Raw genomic sequence first — 20,096 nt, 5'->3', positions numbered from 1 at the left:
GAACTGAGAGAAGAGGAAGAGAGTGGGACGGAAATGGTAGGAAAAGATGGAGAAAAAGATAAGATCATAATAAAATATTAATAATTTATATATTAAATAATATAATATTAGAATTTGTTATTATCCAGCTTCTTAGTCCAATACTGCACCAAACGCTTCACTAAGTTAGTCCAGTTTAATCTAGTCTAAGCCAGTCCAGCTTAGTCCTTGAAGCTAATCCAGTCCGAGATAGTCCGGCGTAACAAACGCCCCCTAAAAGCTTAAGTAATTATAAAGGGTAATTTATTAAATAATTATTAGAAATGGCGTTGGTTTTTGGACTTGGCACACTTGGGTGTAGTATGAGCATTAATTGATATGGGTTACAATCTAGTTAGATTGGGTTTGGTTAATCAAGTTAGGTTGAGTTGGGGATGAACAGGCATATGATCAACCCAACTCACCCAATCAATGAATGGATTGAAATTGGGTTGGGTTTAAAGTCGGGTTGGACATGGGTGGGTTCGGATTGCCCCAACCTAAGTTGCACCCCTACAGGTGAGAGAGAGCCAAGAGATGAGAGGGAGTTGAGGGGAAGAGAGCTCCAAAGAATCCAAGAGTGTTGGGGAAAAATGACACGTGGCCAGAGAGGAGATGAGAGCTTGGTTGAGGTGTGGGCCCCACGGGCCTGTAAAATAATTAAAATAATAAAATATCCAACCATAAATTATTAAAATAATGAATCACCAAACTCTAAAATGCAAAATTACTAAAGTACCCTCACGTTTATAGTTCCGTAAAATTTTAATCGTAACTCCGTTTTTGATTCCGCTTACGCCCATGCGTTCGTAGTAACGAGTACTATACGAATACAGTAAAATAGTAGTTCATACATGTCATGAAATGACGGTCAACGAAAGTCAACAAACTCATTTCTAGGGGTATTTTGGTCAATTCACTCTTTTAGAAACAAAATATTGTAAAATCAGGGACGGGCCCTAATATTTTATTTTTCTAGTGGTGGATTGTGTTGACAATATCCAAAAGGTTGTTAGAGTTGTTACCAAAATTAGTTAGTTAAATAGCTTAGCCTGCAAGTTAGTCATGATGGCTATATAAATTGTATTCTCTTAGTTGTAAAGATTAATTCAATCTCAATGTAATCAATTACTTTCCCTCACTCTCTCTCTCTCTCTCTTTCTCTCTCTCTCTCTCTCTCTCTCTCTCTTATTCTCTTTCTGCATTTTTGTGCTTCTCTGCTCGGTACCTCATCTTCAACCCCCCTACGTCCTGGATTCAAAGTAAAAATATCGCCTATAATATAAAAAAAAGTTTACTATTGAAAAGTGTAGTTTAAAGTAAAAATATCGCTTGTATTAATAACAGTTTACTTTTGAAAGTAAATTTTTTAAGGAAAAGCAATTAGCATGAAAACATTATTCTTGTTTTTGCATAAACCATGAAAACAATGTTGCAGATAAGTGAAAGGCAAAAAGCATGAACCAACCCAATTTATAAGTTATCGACCGAAGTATTCAAACCCAGCAAATTCACTAGAAAATAAATGTCAAATTATTAGTATAAGTCCTGAGATAATGTGTCAATTTTCCCTACTTTGAAGAGCTGTTTGAGAAAAAGGTTTTTGGATAACTTGTTAATTGCATCATTTTTGTTTCCTCCTTTAATTCTCAAATTTTGTATTGTGGATTTTTCATGTCGAAAAGTCTTCATAGATTTGTATTTGGTTTATGGATGTAGTGGACTCAAGATAGAGGAGGTACTAGCATCAATTATTTTAAATCCCTCTTACGTCTTACAGGTAATACTTAACTTTATTTATTTTATTTTTCTTAATTTCTTGTTTTTGTTTGGAATATCAAAATATATATAATAATAAAAAATTAAAAAAAACCGAGATTATTAAGCTGGAAAAAGCAGAGGGAGATCAAACCATCAAAACAGAACATTGAATTCAAAGCTAGAGGAGATGGGAAACGGGTTTCTGAATCTTGGTGGGGGAGAAAAAACATATTTTCATTTGTCTCCTTAAATACTGGACGAAACAGTTAATTATATCTAATAATATCTCTTTGTAATCGGAGAAAATGATCTAGCAAAATTGATTATTTTCTGTCGGGACCGAATAGGGAGAAAAAAACTCACCTCTTGTGCCATTAAATTACATTTTACAACTTCAACTTTAGGTCACAATAAAATCTCATACTTCATCTTTTAAACATTGCAATTTCATGTATCAACTTACGAATTCATTTTAATGTCAAATCTTCGTCAAATTTTCTGTTAAATGTTGATGTGGCAGGCGTGAGACCCATTGTCTCGCCTAGGTTGATTGAAAATTAATTATTATTAATAAATTATTATTTTTTTTTTCAAAAAATTAACAAAAAAAAAAAAAAAAACCACCACTTGATCTCATCAATGGCTGCCATTGTTGCCACCATTTGAAAACTCCAAACTGGCGAATCCAAGGACACATCTCGTGACCACTCCCACTACCCTGAGTCGACTGGGGCTCGGAGGCCCACTCGTGTTTTGACAGCGCTGTTCTCACTGTATGCAGAGTCTTCACCGCTAGCATCGACAACAATGCCATTTTGAAGCGTTGTCTTCTTTGATTATCTACCACCCTCAGTCGCGCCTGAAACGTTGTCTCAATGTTTTTTGGCAAGATCAATAACCTGCAGTCGTCATATGATACAAGAAATCGTCCATGGACCATGATGACCATGACGACTACACACACTCATCGTCACCCTCAGCGTCGTAGTCGGAGCAAATCCACATGTGGATGTTGTGGTTGGGTTCACGACAAATAATGTAGAATTTTTAAAAATTAGGGATTTTAGTTTGTTGGGGTTTCTAATTTTTTTGGTAAAGCTGTGAAATTTGGGTTCCTTTTGCTTTGTTTGATGGATTAAGACAAGGAAAGTAAGGATTTTTGGTTTTGTTGCTTCATTATGCATGTTTGAGCTGATAGTTTATGATTGGTGGGTGGTTTTTGCGACTGTGAACAGAAACCATGGCAGCAGCCATGACCACGACCAAGCCCAAGCCCAATCTCCGTCGAGCAGTTTTTCAATTTTTTTTTATTTTTATTTTTTAAAATTTGTTCTTCATTCCACGTATCAATTAATGGGAGGATCCGTGGGTTTAATAAAGCCAACATGGAGTTACAGTTCGGTGTTTGTGGGTTATGCGCTTGCCACGTCAGCATTTAACAAAAAAAAATTGACGAAAATGTTGACGGAGGTATAACATTGCAACAAATTCTTAAGTTGATGTATGAAATTGCAATGTTGAATAGATGAGTTATCTTTTAAATGTTTTTTGATATATCTTTGGATGATTTTTGCAATTTTTCTTCAATGGTATGTTGCATTGGGTGATACGGAAAATGAATGGAGAAATTGAAATAGAAAATCTATCAATTGTGAAAATCAAATTTATGAAAACGTGACAACAAAACATTGAATTCAAGGCTAGAGTATTGATAGATCTTCTATTTTCAATATACGGCTAAAGCACTCATAGCATTGAGTGTTATGTAGCCTTGAAGTCATATTTTTTAAAGACGGGCAAAAACTTTTAATGATATTTATATATTATTTCATTCAAAGAATTAGAGAAGGCAAGAACACAAAACGTTATCTGCACGATGTTAACGCTGTGTTAAAGAGGTGGTTGTTCATCTTCCACGGGAGTATTACATTTTAATCATTTTTTTATGATTAACTTATTATTTTATTAAATAGATCTATATGTTACTGATTCAATTTAATTTTTTTGAGTTGAACGTGATATAACACATTGAAGATGAAATTCCGGCTTTCCAAGAAGGAGGCTGCAGAAAACTTTGTCCAAATTTTCTAACATGTTGGTAAATAAGGAGTAGTAAGGTAGATATACATCCCAATCGAGTCCAAAACTCGAAGATTTGATTTTTGGTAGGGATAAAAAGGAGGAGATGGAGAGGTTGAAGATGAAGGTGTAAGGAGATGAAAGGAAAAAATAGGGGATGGATGTGAGGGAAAAGGGCTGTAAAATTGGAATTAGATTGTGAAAAAGGGCAAAAAGTAGGAGGAGAAAAAGTGGGGTAGCAAAACAGGAAAGCCAAGGCCAAAACCGGTGAAAAATGCAGAGAAACGACGAAGGACGCCGAGGATTGAAGTCGTGACCTCACAATCCGACAACCATAAGCAACGGAAGGGCAAGACGCATGCATATTGACTAGAGAGGAGAAGAAAAAAATGAGGAAAAGTAAGGGGGTTGCCTGCCAACCCCAACCAAAGAAAGGAGTGATGTGTAAGAAATGGGATTTTTTTTTTCTTTTGTTTGGAAGGGGAGGGCTTTTATTGTCTAGTTCTTGCATGTTATTTTCATTGTAATTAAGGTAACAAAGTTGAATAATGTGCAAAAGAAAATAAGGTTTGAGTTTAGGCTCGAATCAAACCATTCCTTATTGAATTGGTTTGGTTCAAGTTCCTCAATAGTTTTAACAAACTGAATCAAACTGTCACGTTGTGTTAATTTGACGGTAAAAGCAATCCAATTCGGATGATGCCTAGTTATAAACTAGCTATAAGTACCCGCACATTACTGAGGGTTTTAAAATACGATGAAATCGTGTATCAAAAACTTGAAAAATGGTTTTGCAAAACAGCAACAATACTCATAACAGATAAATTGCAAAAGCTTTGTAGAGAAAAGATTCAATTTTGTCAAATTAGGAAAACATGAAAGTTTTCAATGGGATTACAGTGGTTAGAACTGTGTTTGAACCAGCATCATCATATTTACACACAAAAAATAAGCATATACTTTCATATGGAGATACAAAAAATATTACAGCTATATATGCTGCTTTAACAGTTCCATGTGTCCTAAAAACTAAACTATCTTTTGTACATAAAAAAATTAACAAATGCTGGCATATTGAGGTGCAGAAAATATTGTCTAGTTCTTAGCAGAGAGAGATATTTACAACCTGCTAAACATATTAGATGTTGTTCAACATATAATAACAAAAGATGGAAAATATCGTTGAACATAGCAGGAGAAGTGTTGTTGCAGCAATTTCATGAGTGTTAACATTACCAAACCAAGCTGTACATACAGAAAAAGAATGGTAATCGTTTAGACAGTGATTGGAGTCACATTGAAGCAGATATGAAGCAAAATAAAAGCATACTTACTTAGTCCTTTTTTGAAACGACGGTAACTGTTTTTGTAACAGCCGGAGGCGATTTTTTTTTTTCCAGTGATTTGATAGGGATTTCATCAAATTCTTTTAGGTCAACTTCTGAAATTTCTTCCGCCTCACTATTTTAAATGTGTATACCAAATGAGCACATTTGATTGCACGGAAGACAGAAAATGTTGCCTAAGTGTAATTCATTGTATTATTTACTTAGAAAAATTTTCTTGAAAAAAAGAAGGTGTTTCACTGTTATATTTCAAACAAAGCAAGATCGATAAAAGATGTCATTTTTTTAACACACAAAAGTAAAACGAAAGCATCAGATTTGATGATAGCATGGAAGTCAAATCTAAACCTCTGTTCATTGCCAATAAAAAGGGCTATCGTCACAAATTCCCTCTTTAGTTTATGTGATTGACCGCTTGTTTCAAGTGGAAAGGTCGAAGATGATATAGTAGTGGAAGATATTGTCGTTTCTCTTGGTAACATCTATGGGGTTATTGGTTCCATAGCTACATCGTCAGAGACATAGTAAATTAGCACATCACTTAAGTTGAAAGTATTTCTTCTATTTCTAAACCGCAAGAGAAATATCTTCTTTTGGCCAATCAGTCTCAAAAACTCATTTGGCAACTACTGTTGGTCAACCAATCTCTGGTTCAAGACTAAATCTTTGCAAGGCATACCAAACAGTTTTTCTCCAGACTTGCCCATTATCAAAGCACTAATTTCATTAGTGATGTCTTCAAGAATTAAATTAACTTTATACCTTCATTTAAAAATTGAATTGCATCAATTTTTCATACTTTATAACTCATTGGTCATAAATAGAATAAAGAACTTGAAACAATAGAGGTTAAATATTTGAAGTGATTTTTGACTTGTAAAGAAACAACACAGTATCGAAAATCCAAAAATAAAAAAATAAAAAATAAATTAAAAAAAGGAGAGAAAACAATAAACTTGCATATTAAATATTACCAAGGTGTTGGTATCTAGTTGGGATGTTTTTGACAAATAAGTTGTCCGGTTGCTAGATCTTTATGCATTTGCTTGAAACAATTGGGGTAAGCATTATACCACCAATTATAATGTGTGTCAAAACATTTTACTAATGCCTAACACAAGAATGTATCGTTCTGTAAAATGGTTTGTCACACATGTCCAGCAAAAAAAAGTAAGAACAAACTTAGTTTTTGTTAAATATGTAACAATGTAAATGCTTGCTCTTAAAAAAAATATATATATATATATATCAGCACATAAATCGTTTTTGTACCTTATATAGATCAGGATCTAAAAAGACCAGCTCATCTATTGTTACTCTCCTTGTAGTGCGCAGAACTTTAGCCTCATTCACTTGTCTTGAAGAATGAGACAGTACTTGTACTGGACCTTTACAGGCTGAGAACCTGTAAGTTTAAAAACAAAGTAAGCAATTTTGAAAAATGAGTTTGTTTGTAGGTATAAACAGGAAGCACAATTTTAGATATCCACTCATATTGATTTTTATGAGTTATCCTCTGGGATGTCCGAGTCAATGAAAAAAAAGTGAGGAACCAATACTATTCAAGGCGACCTTGTCTTTAGATTCCAAAAAATAATAAATTATAAATCAAACATTAGTAAATAAGAGAGATGAGTAGATATTTTCAATTTGATGATACATGTTTAAAAGTGAGACAGAAATTATAATGCATAAGTTTAAAAGCGTGGCAAAATAATTTGAACATGCATGGCTAAAAATGAAACACAAATCGCAATGAACACATTTAAATAGTTGCTAATTAACATATGAGAAACAAAACAAATGCTTTGTCATAAGGGACATAAATCTAATACACTAAAATCACATAATGATAAAATAGTGGAATAGCATATAGTAAGTAATGTAAGAACATAATAAAATAAAAGTAGAAAAAAAGAGTTTCAGTTAAATGAGTTACCTTGGTAAAGCATGACTTTTAAACTTGTAAACACAACGATAATGGGCAAAGACAATGTGTGGACTGATAAAGAAGAAAATGCTTCTGCAACATCTCCCCACAACGTAACACACAACTCTTCTTTTATGAACAAAAAACAAATGAGAAACAAAAATTAAATTTTTTTTCCCACCCTAACAAATGAAATGTTGTTAATAATTTAGAACCGCAGTGCTGAGACAAACGAATAACCTGATATTCTCATTGTGTATATCACACTTATGCGTTATTCTTTGATTTATTTGTTTTGGTTTCAGGCGCTGGACCGCAGTTACATGGCCAATCTCATCTTACAATTTAAAAAGTTAATACAAAAATTAGAGTAAATTAAACTTTATCACCTCAGGTTTGAGGTTTATTGCAACCTCATAGAATATCTTCAAAACATTTCACTTTAATACCTCAAGTACTATTTTATTTCAATATAATACATCTGTTACATTTTCCATCCATTGGTTGGTTAAGAGCTGACGCGACTGCCAAATTTGTGACACGTGGCAAAAAAATAATTTTTTATGCATTTAAAATATTATAATAATTTATCCTATTTGAAAAAATAAAAAAATAAAAAAACCGAACCCACACCCAAATCCCATTCCTTGTGCCTCACCTTTCTGCAACTCTCGCCCTCTCTTCCCCAATCTCCACCTCCCTCCTATGGCACTCCTCCCCTTCCCCCTCCTACACACCTATCACCTTTTCTCCCTTCTTCGTCCAAACCATCTTTCACATCTGATATCCCCACCCATCTTCCTAGTCAATCTTCCACGTTCTCTACAATTTCTAGGGTTTCTGATACCTTCATATGGCTTCCATGGCCGCATCGTCTTCCTGGTGCTACGCGTGTAGCCAATCTATTCAAGTTGGTTCGGACCCAATATTCAAACCTCTGCCTCGAGATTCATTCGATCCCCCACCTTGCCCAACGAATCGCGCCCACCGCTCGCTCACGGTTCATACCAATTAACCCAGTTATCTAGGCTTGCGTAGGGAAGTTGGGAGGTCCAAGTCTAGTGGAGGAGATGGCGGTGGGAGCGGCGGGGGAGGGGTGGAGTCAGGAGCGGATTGTGTTGTGGTTAACAGGTTTTGAGAAAGATTGTGTTGGGGTTTGTGGTTTTTTCAGAGAGCATATGGAATTTGATTGGAAATTTCACAAAGCATGAAGGATCCTTTAGTAAAAAGCAGAGTGAATTTTAGCCACAAAGCAGGCGCACATGCTATAAGCTTATTGGTCTGTCAACAAAATTAGGTTTTGTATTGTTGTTTGGCTTGATTACGATGGGAGCAGAGAGGGTGGATAGGGAGAGGTTTCTAGGTTGGTTTTTTTTCGTTTTTTTTAATAGGATCAATATTATAATATTTTAATGCATAAAAAATTATTTTTTTTGCCACGTGGCACAAATGTGGCAGCCACGTCAGCTCTTAACGGATTAATGGATGGAAAATGTAACGAATGTATTATATTGAAATAAAATAGTACTTGAGGTATGAAAGTGAAATGTTTTGAAGATGTTGTATGAGGTTGCACTAGACCTCAAACCTAAGGTGGTAAAGTGTAATTTACCCCAAAAACTATGTCAAAACACATTTCATTAAAAAAAAAAAAAAAATAGAACATAAATGTTTTCAATTGATGCACACCTAGACACACACACGCACACAAAGACAAATATATATGTCTTAATATTACCTGTAAGAATAGCATCTCCATTCAAATGGGGATAAAGCATGTTAAAATATAGCAGGAAAACTCCATGGCGAGGAATGGGCGGAAATCTGGCTGATAGTTTTTTAAACACTGTTTTAGCAGTGAATATAAGTTGGGTATCATGTGACACGATTTTATACTGTCATCTGATCTTGATTATACGAAAATTCATGACTTCGTAACAATCACCAGCCTAAATCTTTAAGGCAACGACATCAAAATCAATGTTTGATGCAGAAGAGGTTCAACCGCATTGTTCTTCGCAATTGATCACATCCGAAAAAAAACAAAAAACAAAAAAAAAAAAAAAAAAAAAAAAAAAGAAGAAAAGAACAAACATTATATTTTGATACAGAGAGATTAAATTGGCACAACAGGTAAATAGATTCATTGAAAATCTGTAAACTATCAGAAGGAAGATTTATAAAACACTTTGTAAATGCATAAAAATGAAACAGGAAAAAAAATATAAAAAAATAAATACAAATCAACAAACTAATAAATGAAAAGAAAACCAATGATATAACTATTATTGTTTGAATTCCTAATTAAAATTATAAGATAATGATCACTCATTGTTTCATCAACTAAGATACAGTGTAGTGTCACATATTTCTCCAGCAATGCTTGATTTCTATACCCTACACACATGAATCTTTATTTCGTCTGCTTTAGTGTAGGCACGCAATTCAGCAATAGGAGTGACCTTCACGATTTCCATTTTACCTACTCAAAAAGAATATAAATTTTTTAAACTTAAAAATTAGCATAAGACAAGTTTGAAAACAAATATAAAAGAAATGACTAATTTGTTTCATTTTTCATTCCTAATTTAGCAACCCATCAAAATAATTTCCAACACATTTGTTACAAAATCAATAACAACTGTATAAACTCATAACTTCAAAAATACAAAGAAGTCCAAAAAGAAATAAGTCAACCAAAAGCAATTAGAGAACCAAATTTGAGAAAGAAATACACTTGAGATTAAGAAATTAACACAAACAGACACATATTAACAGATAACATACAATAAGTATTATCAAACAGTCAACAGTTTATGAAAGCAGTAACACAACGGCTGGAAAAGGCAAACTAAAAAAGAAACCAAATATTACAAATACTAAAACATTACTTACAAAAACTACGAGAAAAATGTCAAGCACTTATCCAAGAAGAAAAAAGCAGGGTGAAGTAGATAACAAACTACTTTCCCACACTGCAAATGCATAAACCAAAAAGAAAAAAACTTAGTAAGTCAATTTTAATAAGTTGACAAAGAAAGAAAAGGTTACCATGTTTTTGTAAGCGATATAAACATAAAGTGTTTTTTGGTTTTCATCCAGCAATGTGACTTTATAAATTGAAGAGTTGCCATTTATTTGTTTACACCATGCACCATAATAAAGTTACAAATTTCGAACAAACGAACAATATATGCTGTGAAAAAACTGAAAAACTTGTAATACTTAATCAATAACTATACTATCAAATAAAAAATAAAAAAATGAACTTGCCTTATCAACCACATGATTTACCACTTAAACGCATTTTGTTACAATAGGGACATGAACAAATTCAAAGAAACAATTGTAGGTACAATTCGGAGTTACATAAAATAAAAATTAGCATAAATTGAAAAGTAAATAACTCAGACAATGATAAGACCAACCTTCGGAACTAATTTAGTTTGAAACCTACATTTTGCAAACATTAGTAAAGCCAAATCCTCAGTTGATGTTTAAAGTGGAAAGCACTTGAAAAACGAAACAAAAATTTGACCATCATTAAATGGAGAGAAAAACTGATAGAATGACATAATTACACAATCAAAACGGTTGACCCATGTTACTTGTAAATAGGCGCATATATACTTTTCTTTTCTTTTGACACAATTATGTTTCTAGCTATGTTAAAAACCGAATAAAAACTAAACACAACACTACACATGACTTTCAGAACACAGAAAAGCAAAAAATTTCCCTCTGTAAAAGGCGTAAACAGAAAAGACAAAAGGACTTACCTTCAGCACACATGCATTCCAAGCCTGCACATAAAAGCAGCCAAAAAATAAAGTTCAGACTTTGACAGAACTTAAAACAAAAGAAAACCTGTAAGTTTATTCTTAAAATAACCACCCAGCTGAGTTGTATAAATTTTTAAGATCAAATTACACAAACAAATATGAATTAAACCTCACTGTATCAAACCTATCACCTAAAATGACCATCGTGCTCAACAAAAAAGATACTTAAATAAAGAACACTTCTAAGAATTCAAAGAAACAACACTGCATCTGAAACATTTGACACATATAAAACCTGCACGACCTTTAAAAACATCTAAGCACCTCGTTCAAAATCAGTTTTTTACAAAGTGCATCATAAAAACTTGGATCCCATAAGAAAATACATGAAATCCCTATAAAAGTCAGAGCAAGAAAGAAGATATGTTTGAGCTAGTTCAAAATGCATTCATCACCAAACAGCAGAAAAATTTTGTCAAAAATTAGTACTTTCTCACAAAATTTTATCTAAGATGAATATTTAAATTTGCCTATTTTAAAAAATGCTAAACACAATAGATAACAAAGAGGTAAATCCGTTTTTTTATACGAAGAAAATAATAGCACAATGTAATATTGATTAACAATGACAGCTGATGTAATATTGCTATACCTTTTTCGTGTCGCTTTTTTATTTGAATAGTATATGCTAAGATAAAAAAATATAAAACATTAAATACCCTTATGTTCAATTTACTTGTATCTTCATTATGCTAGATGTCTCATCTACACGGAAAACACCTGAAAACTCGAAGTATCAAAACTAACATTTTTAATCTAAAAGCCTAGAAATCATAAAAAAAACAATTGTTGAGACGACATTATTCTCAAACAGCAATTCCCAACAAAAATTTGACCATAAAACTGTAAAACCATCTCTCAATCAGTATTTTTCATCTTATAAAGCAACTAAAGTCTTACTATGGCTTAAAATCCTTAGGAGAAATCATTTTTGTACCAAAAAAAATTAAAATGCAGAAAACGTAAACAAAAACACGAATACACACGTCTCAATTCTAAAAACAAACAGGAAACCATTTTTCACCAAGCTCTTCCTATCAAGAAAAACAACAGACTGAGGAAAAAAAAATCATGGATTCCCAATATAAAACTTAATTCTCCATATATAAATTTAGGGCGTGTGTGTAAAGCTGCTCACTTTAGATTCAATTGGGATTTCATAAAAAAATTATTATCGATCATATCTTACAGTGCTGAATGAAGACTTACAACACACAAAAATAAAAAAATCTACCTCTGGAAAACCCCCAAAGGGAGAACGCAGAAACACTCACCTTTAACACACGCAGCTTCCAAACCTGCACACAAAAGCACCACACAACTGAAGGTCAGTTTCCAATGAAACCAAGAACAAAACCATAGGAAAAATCCACACGGAACAAACAAAATCAAAATCCCATACCCAAAAATATAAATTGAATTTTTATTATTTAAATGTTTGTAATCTACATGACAATATTTAATTAGATTTGTGGGACTTAGTAATGTGCCAAATCAGCACCTAACAGATTTTTTGATAAAATTGTGACAAAAAGACTATATTGATTTGTGACATCAATTTTCAGGAACAATATTGATCAATATTCAATTTCATGTAACATCTTAATAACGTGGGTCAATTTTAAGAATCATTTGTGAGGAAAAATAATATCTAAACTACCTATAAAATTATTATTCTAACCCTCTTATCAAAACTAAACAAAAATAAAAATATATGAACAATTTAGTAATTACATGCAACATAAATTTTGTTGTCTTTTACACAAATCTCACAGCCAATTAAACATAACACGCCCTGTTTAAAAATTACAAATTAAATAAAAATTCGAGAAGAGTTTTAATAACCCCACGTCTCCCCCCATCTTCCAAGTTCCACAGCCAATTTCATTTTTATAACAAATAATAGACAAATTTAATTAGACGTAAAACGTGCGGGCACAGTATTAGTATTTTATAATTATTATTTGAGCAGGAGGGGTACGATTGGAAAATTAACTGAAACTATTAGTATAGAATCAATCCCAGCGCTTGCTAGTCTCTTCCCAGATATTCCTGCACTACTCAAGCAAGTACAACATGAGTGGCGCCAATAAGAGTACTCTCTCTCTCTCTCTCTCTCACTGCAATCTGTTTGGTTTCTGAGAAAAAAAACTAATCTAACCTACACTTTCTCGGCAACCAAACAAACATGACACAGTTAATTTCTCAGATCCTCACACTAATTGTACTCTCTCTCTCTTTCCAGATGCCGCTTCGCCTTCCTTCCTCTCCGACAAATCGGCGAAGGTTTTCGTAGCCGGCCACCGCGGCCTCGTCGGCTCCGCCATCGTCCGCAAGCTCCAAGCCCTAGGCTTCACCAACCTCGTCCTCCGCACCCACGCCGAGCTCGACCTCACTCGCCAGGCCGACGTCGAGTCCTTTTTCGCCGCCGAGAGACCCCAATTCGTGATCCTTGCCGCCGCTAAAGTCGGCGGCATTCACGCCAACAACACGTACCCGGCGGATTTCATCGCCGTCAATCTCCAGATCCAGACCAATGTCATAGACGCCGCCTACCGATTTGGAGTCAAGAAGCTCTTGTTCCTTGGCTCCTCCTGCATTTACCCCAAATTCGCTCCTCAGCCCATCCCGGAGAACGCATTGCTGACGGGACCACTGGAGCCTACCAACGAGTGGTACGCCATTGCCAAGATCGCCGGGATCAAGATGTGCCAGGCGTATCGGATTCAGTACAGTTGGGATGCAATTTCTGGGATGCCCACCAATTTGTATGGGCCGCATGACAACTTTCACCCTGAAAATTCGCATGTGTTGCCGGCATTGATGAGGCGGTTTCACGAGGCAAAGGTGAAAGGGGCGGAGGAGGTGGTGGTGTGGGGGACTGGAAGCCCCCTGAGGGAGTTTTTGCACGTCGACGATTTGGCAGATGGAGTGGTGTTCATGATGGACAGTTATAGTGGGTTGGAGCATGTCAATGTGGGGAGTGGCAAGGAAGTGACAATTAAGGAGTTGGCTGAGCTTGTCAAGGAGGTTGTTGGGTTCGAGGGCCGGCTTGTTTGGGACTCTACCAAGCCCGATGGAACTCCGAGGAAGCTCATGGATAGCTCAAAGCTTGCAGGGTTGGGGTGGACACCGAAGATCTCGCTGAAAGACGGGCTTGTTGATACTTATAGCTGGCACTTAGAGAATGTCAAGGAATAATGCAGGTGATTGCATTGCATTGGATTTCAAATTTTTTTTTTCCTTGATCATATGATATTAACTCTTATAATCTTATCATCCTTAAATTGTTATTGTTGTTGCATGTAACATGAGGAGCCTACATTAGATGTTGATTCTGTATCAATTACGTCGAATAAGTTATATGTGAATTTCTTGTTTGTGATACATGTTAAAACAGAATACTATAGAATCAAGTGAGCTATTTGTATTACAGATTGAGCAATTTTTAGATTATTGAATATATTTGTCCAAGAAATCTTCGTGTTACTAAGATTCCGAGAGTAGCAGTAGATTTCATTATCTACTTAGTTAAGCTGTTTGATCTTCTTCTTCGCATCGATTTGGTTCTCTACCATCCGTCTTTCATTGTCTTCCACAACTTCCTATCTTTTCCCCTTGGTTTGCGATGATTTAGTTCCCGATTGGAGGTGATTTTGAGTAGCTCTGAAAACGTACTGTTGGAAAAATGAAGAAATGACCTTAAGGTGTTTACTTCTTTAACCAAAATGCCCTTCAAAATTTGGTCAAGTTATTTGTGTAGTGGTAGAAAGTTCATGTGTCGAGCACCGAACAATGTGTTCAATCAACACCTACAGCCGAAACTACTCTCGATTGTAAGTTTAAGACAAGAAAAGATGTGGACAGCCATCGACGTTTAGCCTCCAAATCAAGATTTCCTGATTTGTAACCTTCACTTTATGCTCATATTCCCTCACTTTGAGCCTTCGAATATAGTCAATAACCATTTGGATATTTCATCTGTCTCAATACCATTACACAAAACAACTGGAGAACAATGGTAGATAGCATGCATATACAGTGAAAATTTCTTACAACACATTTCTCCGCTGTGAGAGAAATGTTTCATTACCTCTGTTGTGTGCAAGAATTCTTCTGCACATAAGGTGCACTGCATGAATCTTAACTTGTATTAATCTAGAGAAAACTTCTAGTAACTAGGCCTAATTACGTACAGCAGTAGTGTTAAATTAATCTAGCCAGCCTTAAGGGGAAAATATGCTATCACCGCAGGCACATTTCCAAACCTGTGGATAGTACTCATTCTCTTCCAATGCCATTGCTCGGACAGATACTAGAACTGGCATGCAAGGCTCGCACTCGTTACATTTTGAACGACAAGTAGCCGGAAATGACCCTCTCCTTAACCTTTTAACAGTCCCTTTCCCTTTAGATGGTTCATGATCATTCGCCGTTGGATTTCCTACAGCCTAACGCAAAATTCAGAAAACTAAAACGATAAACAGAAAAGTAAGAGTGAATCATTTGATTAGAGAAGAGTGTCGGATGAAGTACTCACTGGCGAAGGTGATGGAGACAGTGGTGGAGAGCTGGCGAAGTGCCCAGAGTGAACCAAGTGAGAAGAAATGAGCATGGCGAGCAAGAGGGCAAACAGAAGGTTTCTAGGATTTGCTGCTGCTTGCATTTTTCGTTCTGTTTGAAAGTTTTGAGACTCCGAAACAACGTAGCAAATTGAGCAGTGCCCTATTTGGTTTTTTATAAAAGCTGGGTTTTTTTTTTCGATTTTCAATTAAATTGAAAATTTTGAACTGGTCTGGCAAATGAAGATGCAGGTGAGAGTATGTGAGGCTGCAGAGGTTGAAAAATAGTGTAAGATTCTGAAGTAGTCAAGATGCTCCTCACGTGTTAGTTAAGGGAGAATGATCAGCTTCCAGCTGATCCTTTTGGGTTCAGTTGTGAGTTGCAAGGGTGGTCACGTGTATATGAAACCATCCAGATGTTATAAAAAATAAAGGTTTTTTTGTTGGGAAAATGATTTATGCACGTTGTTTCTTTCTGTTACACACCTTTGTATTTTTTTAATATATTGATTCTCTTTTGCTTTACTTAATGGAAAGGTTAAAATAAACATAGCTGTGCTTGAGAAGAGAAATGCGGTGTGAAATCATTTCACTTTCGTTTATATACCCTTGTGCGTTGATGAAAATCTCATTTTCTACATCAACTAAGTTAATGATTTTTCTAACCATATGACGGAATGAAGTAACATGAAACATGAAAAGAAAGCGCATAGGGTAAAGTGAGATTATCGTCATAGAGTTGTTAGCATAAAAACAAATAAGTCAAAATAATAATGGAGAAACATACACCAGTAGAATGGGTTACAATCTTTTATAATGTAATCCCACGACAGCAATATTAATTGTACTTTATTTATGGCTTGCTCTAAGTTCAGCATCCCTCTGGTTCTGTTTTGTTTTTCTTTTTTTTTGAACAAACAATTTATTTATACTGAAGGAGAGGAAATGAATTAGCCTCACAATAGGCTAGTAATAGTGTAGTTTAAATTCGCTTTTGACGAGAATTGAATCTAAAACCTCTCACTTACAAGTGAAAATAAATATTACTAGATTGTAGTACTAAGTGGCAAAAGTTCGGGATGATAAAAAACGAAAAAATGCACCAGCTGGGAATTTCTCAATAAACACTTGGATAAATGAGAGGGTTTATATTTTATGACATAAAAATTAAACAAAAAAGAAAAGGGAGAAAAAACAGTTTTAGGTGTATCAAGTGAAGATCTCAAGCTGATACGATAAAAATGACAACAGAAATTTTGCTACTGCAACCCCAGAAAGAACTGAATGAGTTACAAAATTATCAAGATTACAGAAACACTAATTATGGTCTGGAGACCGTTGGCTACTTTGACCGGCATTAACGGACTTTCGGGCATTAACACCACCGGAAGCAATAAGCGATCTATCTGACCTGAAGATCTTCTATATCAGTTAGAGTGCTCTCAGTTGACCTCTTGTTGGGTAAGTTCACTACCAACTGACCACATGCTCCACTTATATCCTGACCCATTTCCTTACGTACTGTCGTTCGGATGCCATAAGTGCCTCGTAGAATTTTCTGGAATCTTGTTACTTTGTTTTCGTTACTGGTTGTGAATTTACTCAGAATACCGATTGGATTAAAAGGTATCAAATTTATTACCTATACGACAGGAAACAACAAATGCAAAGGTTACTTTGGATATATGTATATATACACACACAAAAGGGACTGAAGTTCCTAATATGCTGCAAGTTCATAGATAAGAACTCACCACTTGAAATGTCTCTAGCAATTTTCCGAGTAGGTGTGCATGGTGCTCTTCATCATTCACTCCATCAAGCATTATGTACTCAATGAAGATTTTCTGCTGACTGAAGAATCAGTTTAAAAGACAATAGTGAGATTTTTGGGGAGTGTAAAACGACAGTAAAAGTTTCATTCGCACAGAAATGAAAGCTAATAGAATTTACTCAAACGCAAGAGATGTAATGAAACTTTACGTGTTCTTTTGATATTCTTGCAGTGCATCCATAAGCTTTACTAAAGGAAAAGCCCGAGCTGCAGGCATTATCTGACAACGGATTTCTTGGACTGGTGCATGCAGTGAAACTGCTAAATTCAGACCTGGAAGATCACTATGAAGCTTTTTGATAGCATGAATAATACCAACCTACAGAAGATTTGATGCACAACTAATGCATGAGTAAGCCAAATGTTTCTAGCACTTGCAAACTACATCATTACTAATGCAACTATGATTCACCCCCATTCAACAAAAGAAGTAAAAGGGTACTACGTGCTACCCAATTTACTAAGATCCACCAAATCTAAAAAATAAGACTACAAAAATTTGATTATGGAATCATATAGAACAGTAGGAGAAAGTTATTAAGATCCACCATATCTTAATGCCGAAAGCAATAGTATTTTGGCAGAGAAAAAGATCTTAGACATAATGGTAGTTTCCAATGCCTACCGTCGATACAGTAATTTTCTTAGGCGACAAGTGAAATGGTGATCCAGTCATGACATGAACCGCTTCCACCAAGGAACCATAATTATTCAAAGGTTCCCCCATTCCCTGACAAGAATACACAAAATCAAATGTCAAAAGTTCAATGGTTCCTCCATTCCTCCATATCCATGTCACTTAATACAACCCCTAAGCCAGTAAGGAAAAGCAATTACCATGAACACAACATTGCGTATGGGCGCAATGCGAGAAGCATGAACCAACTGCTCCACAATCTCCCCCGAGGTCAGATTGCTCTTAAACCCCATACTCCCAGTAGCACAGAAAGTACAACCCATTTTGCAACCAACCTACAAACATCAACATAAACATTCAATTCCCGCAATTTCAACACGAAAACGAAAAATTTCATAACTTGATACCTGAGATGATACACACAAGGTGGACCTAGGACCACCAGGGCGGGGCTTCCCATCATACCTCCCCAAGCGGCTGTCGTATCGCATAATCACAGCTTCCACAAGAGCCCCATTCTAACAAAAACATAAAACAACGCGAGAGTTTTTTCACAGAGGCATTTTATCGAACAGTTTGTGTGCAACATAAGAAATGGGGCAAACCTGCAGTTTTATGAGGAGCTTGGTGGTGAGTTGGTCTGAGGAGTCCATGACCTTGTGGACAGAGGAGGTTAGGGTTTTGAATTTGGAGGTCAGGAGAGGATACGCTGCCGAGGGCAGAGATGGAATTTGGTCGAATTGGGCATCAGGGTTTTGGATCACCTGCTTCCATAAGTTGGGGATGAAGCTGGGCTTGACCCCGGACTTTTCCAATTCCGAATTCAGCTCTCCGGCGTCGAAGATTGATCGAAACGCCGTCGTATTTTGCGCGCTTTGCATAGTTTTGAATGTTGGTTTGGGTGTTGCAGCAATGGAGTCGGAGTGTGGCTTATGGCTCTGCTGTGAAATCATGCGTCGGGGAAGGACAACGTGGAAGAGCGTTTGAAAAGCAGCACCTGCTTGTATTCAAATACGAATTTAGAGACGGTACATTCACAAAAAGCCCTTCACAACAATATTATATAGTCTTTTTTTTTTTTTTTTTTTTTTGAACAACTACTATATTATTTGTACTAAGGGAAGAGAAGGAGGTGGTTTTAACCTTACAATGAGTTAACAATGATATGGTTCAAATTTGTCTTTGATAATAATCGAATCTAAGGCTTTTTCAGTTACAAGTGAAGAGGAATACCACCTACATGGTAGTACTAAGTGGCACAACACTATTATAGTTAAAAACCTAGTTTGATTCAAACTTTATAAAAATATACTTATACATTGATATTGCACAGATTGAGTAATTATGAGTTAACTACGTCATCTTTGTGAATGCGGGCGTGCCAACTCGCAACAGAGTTGGGTCGGGCGAGTATAATAGATTTGGTGGTGTGTCGAATGCACTGCTGACTTTTGCACTTGAGCAATTACGGCTGAGGGGAACACCTCTCAACCTAGGGTTTTAGAACTTGAAGATAAGGTTGCCTAGTTCACCACTTAGTACAGAATCTCCGCACCAGGTTCGGCTGCCTTATTTATATTAGTAAGAATATAAGTGTGTCGAATCGATATCAGGTTTTAGGGGCAAAGATACTCAAGGGACATAAGTGTTTAATGGTGAACATGGTTTGGCCGTCTGAATGTCGAACTGCAAAATGCACTTGAGAGTAACAAATCATAAAATACTTCATGTTGCTGGGAAGCTAATAAAGTGACCTCTTTCGAGAGGAAATCAAAGATTATTCGCTGGCTGAGACTTGGATAGATAACCAACTAAACTAGAAGTAGTGTTGTTCCACCAAGGTGAAGGTAAACAACCACAATATGCACCACTTCCAATTGAAAAACAAATTCTAGTCATTTATGCAGCTATCAATGGATTCTGTGATCGAGTGCCACTGGACAGAATCTCTCAATATGAGAGAGCCATTCCAAAAAGTGTACAACCTGAATTACTACAATCCCTTTTAGAAAAAGGTGGGTTAACTAACGAAAGAAAGATGGAACCAGATACATTCTTAAAAGAAAGCGCTTTGCCTTACCTATCAT

The 20,096-nt window shown here is 35.6% G+C and overlaps 3 protein-coding genes across 3 annotated transcripts; 1 reads left to right on the top strand and 2 right to left on the bottom strand.

The window, feature by feature from the left end:
• The first annotated feature begins 12,938 nt into the window (after nucleotides 1–12,938).
• On the top strand, nucleotides 12,939–14,406 carry LOC137727931 (GDP-L-fucose synthase 1-like). Its single transcript, XM_068466797.1, has 2 exons — nucleotides 12,939–13,071; nucleotides 13,222–14,406. Exons 1-2 carry the CDS (start codon nucleotides 13,053–13,055, stop codon nucleotides 14,175–14,177), a joined length of 975 nt encoding a protein of 324 aa, XP_068322898.1. The 5' UTR covers nucleotides 12,939–13,052; the 3' UTR covers nucleotides 14,178–14,406.
• Nucleotides 14,407–14,932: 526 nt separating this feature from the next.
• On the bottom strand, nucleotides 14,933–15,980 carry LOC137727603 (EPIDERMAL PATTERNING FACTOR-like protein 4). Its single transcript, XM_068466433.1, has 2 exons — nucleotides 15,517–15,980; nucleotides 14,933–15,427 (listed from the first exon to the last, which is right to left on the bottom strand). The coding sequence occupies exons 1-2, from the start codon at nucleotides 15,640–15,642 to the stop codon at nucleotides 15,203–15,205; spliced, it is 351 nt and encodes a 116-aa protein (XP_068322534.1). The 5' UTR covers nucleotides 15,643–15,980; the 3' UTR covers nucleotides 14,933–15,202.
• Nucleotides 15,981–16,651: 671 nt separating this feature from the next.
• On the bottom strand, nucleotides 16,652–19,019 carry LOC137727930 (uncharacterized). Its single transcript, XM_068466796.1, has 7 exons — nucleotides 18,615–19,019; nucleotides 18,417–18,527; nucleotides 18,210–18,344; nucleotides 17,998–18,102; nucleotides 17,522–17,691; nucleotides 17,293–17,392; nucleotides 16,652–17,180 (listed from the first exon to the last, which is right to left on the bottom strand). The coding sequence occupies exons 1-7, from the start codon at nucleotides 18,960–18,962 to the stop codon at nucleotides 16,941–16,943; spliced, it is 1,209 nt and encodes a 402-aa protein (XP_068322897.1). The 5' UTR covers nucleotides 18,963–19,019; the 3' UTR covers nucleotides 16,652–16,940.
• Nucleotides 19,020–20,096: the final 1,077 nt, after the last annotated feature.

The sequence above is a fragment of the Pyrus communis genome, chromosome 3, assembly GCF_963583255.1.
Source record: "Pyrus communis chromosome 3, drPyrComm1.1, whole genome shotgun sequence".
Classification (NCBI taxonomy): domain Eukaryota; kingdom Viridiplantae; phylum Streptophyta; class Magnoliopsida; order Rosales; family Rosaceae; genus Pyrus; species Pyrus communis.
This window is presented reverse-complemented; position numbering and strand designations above follow the sequence as displayed.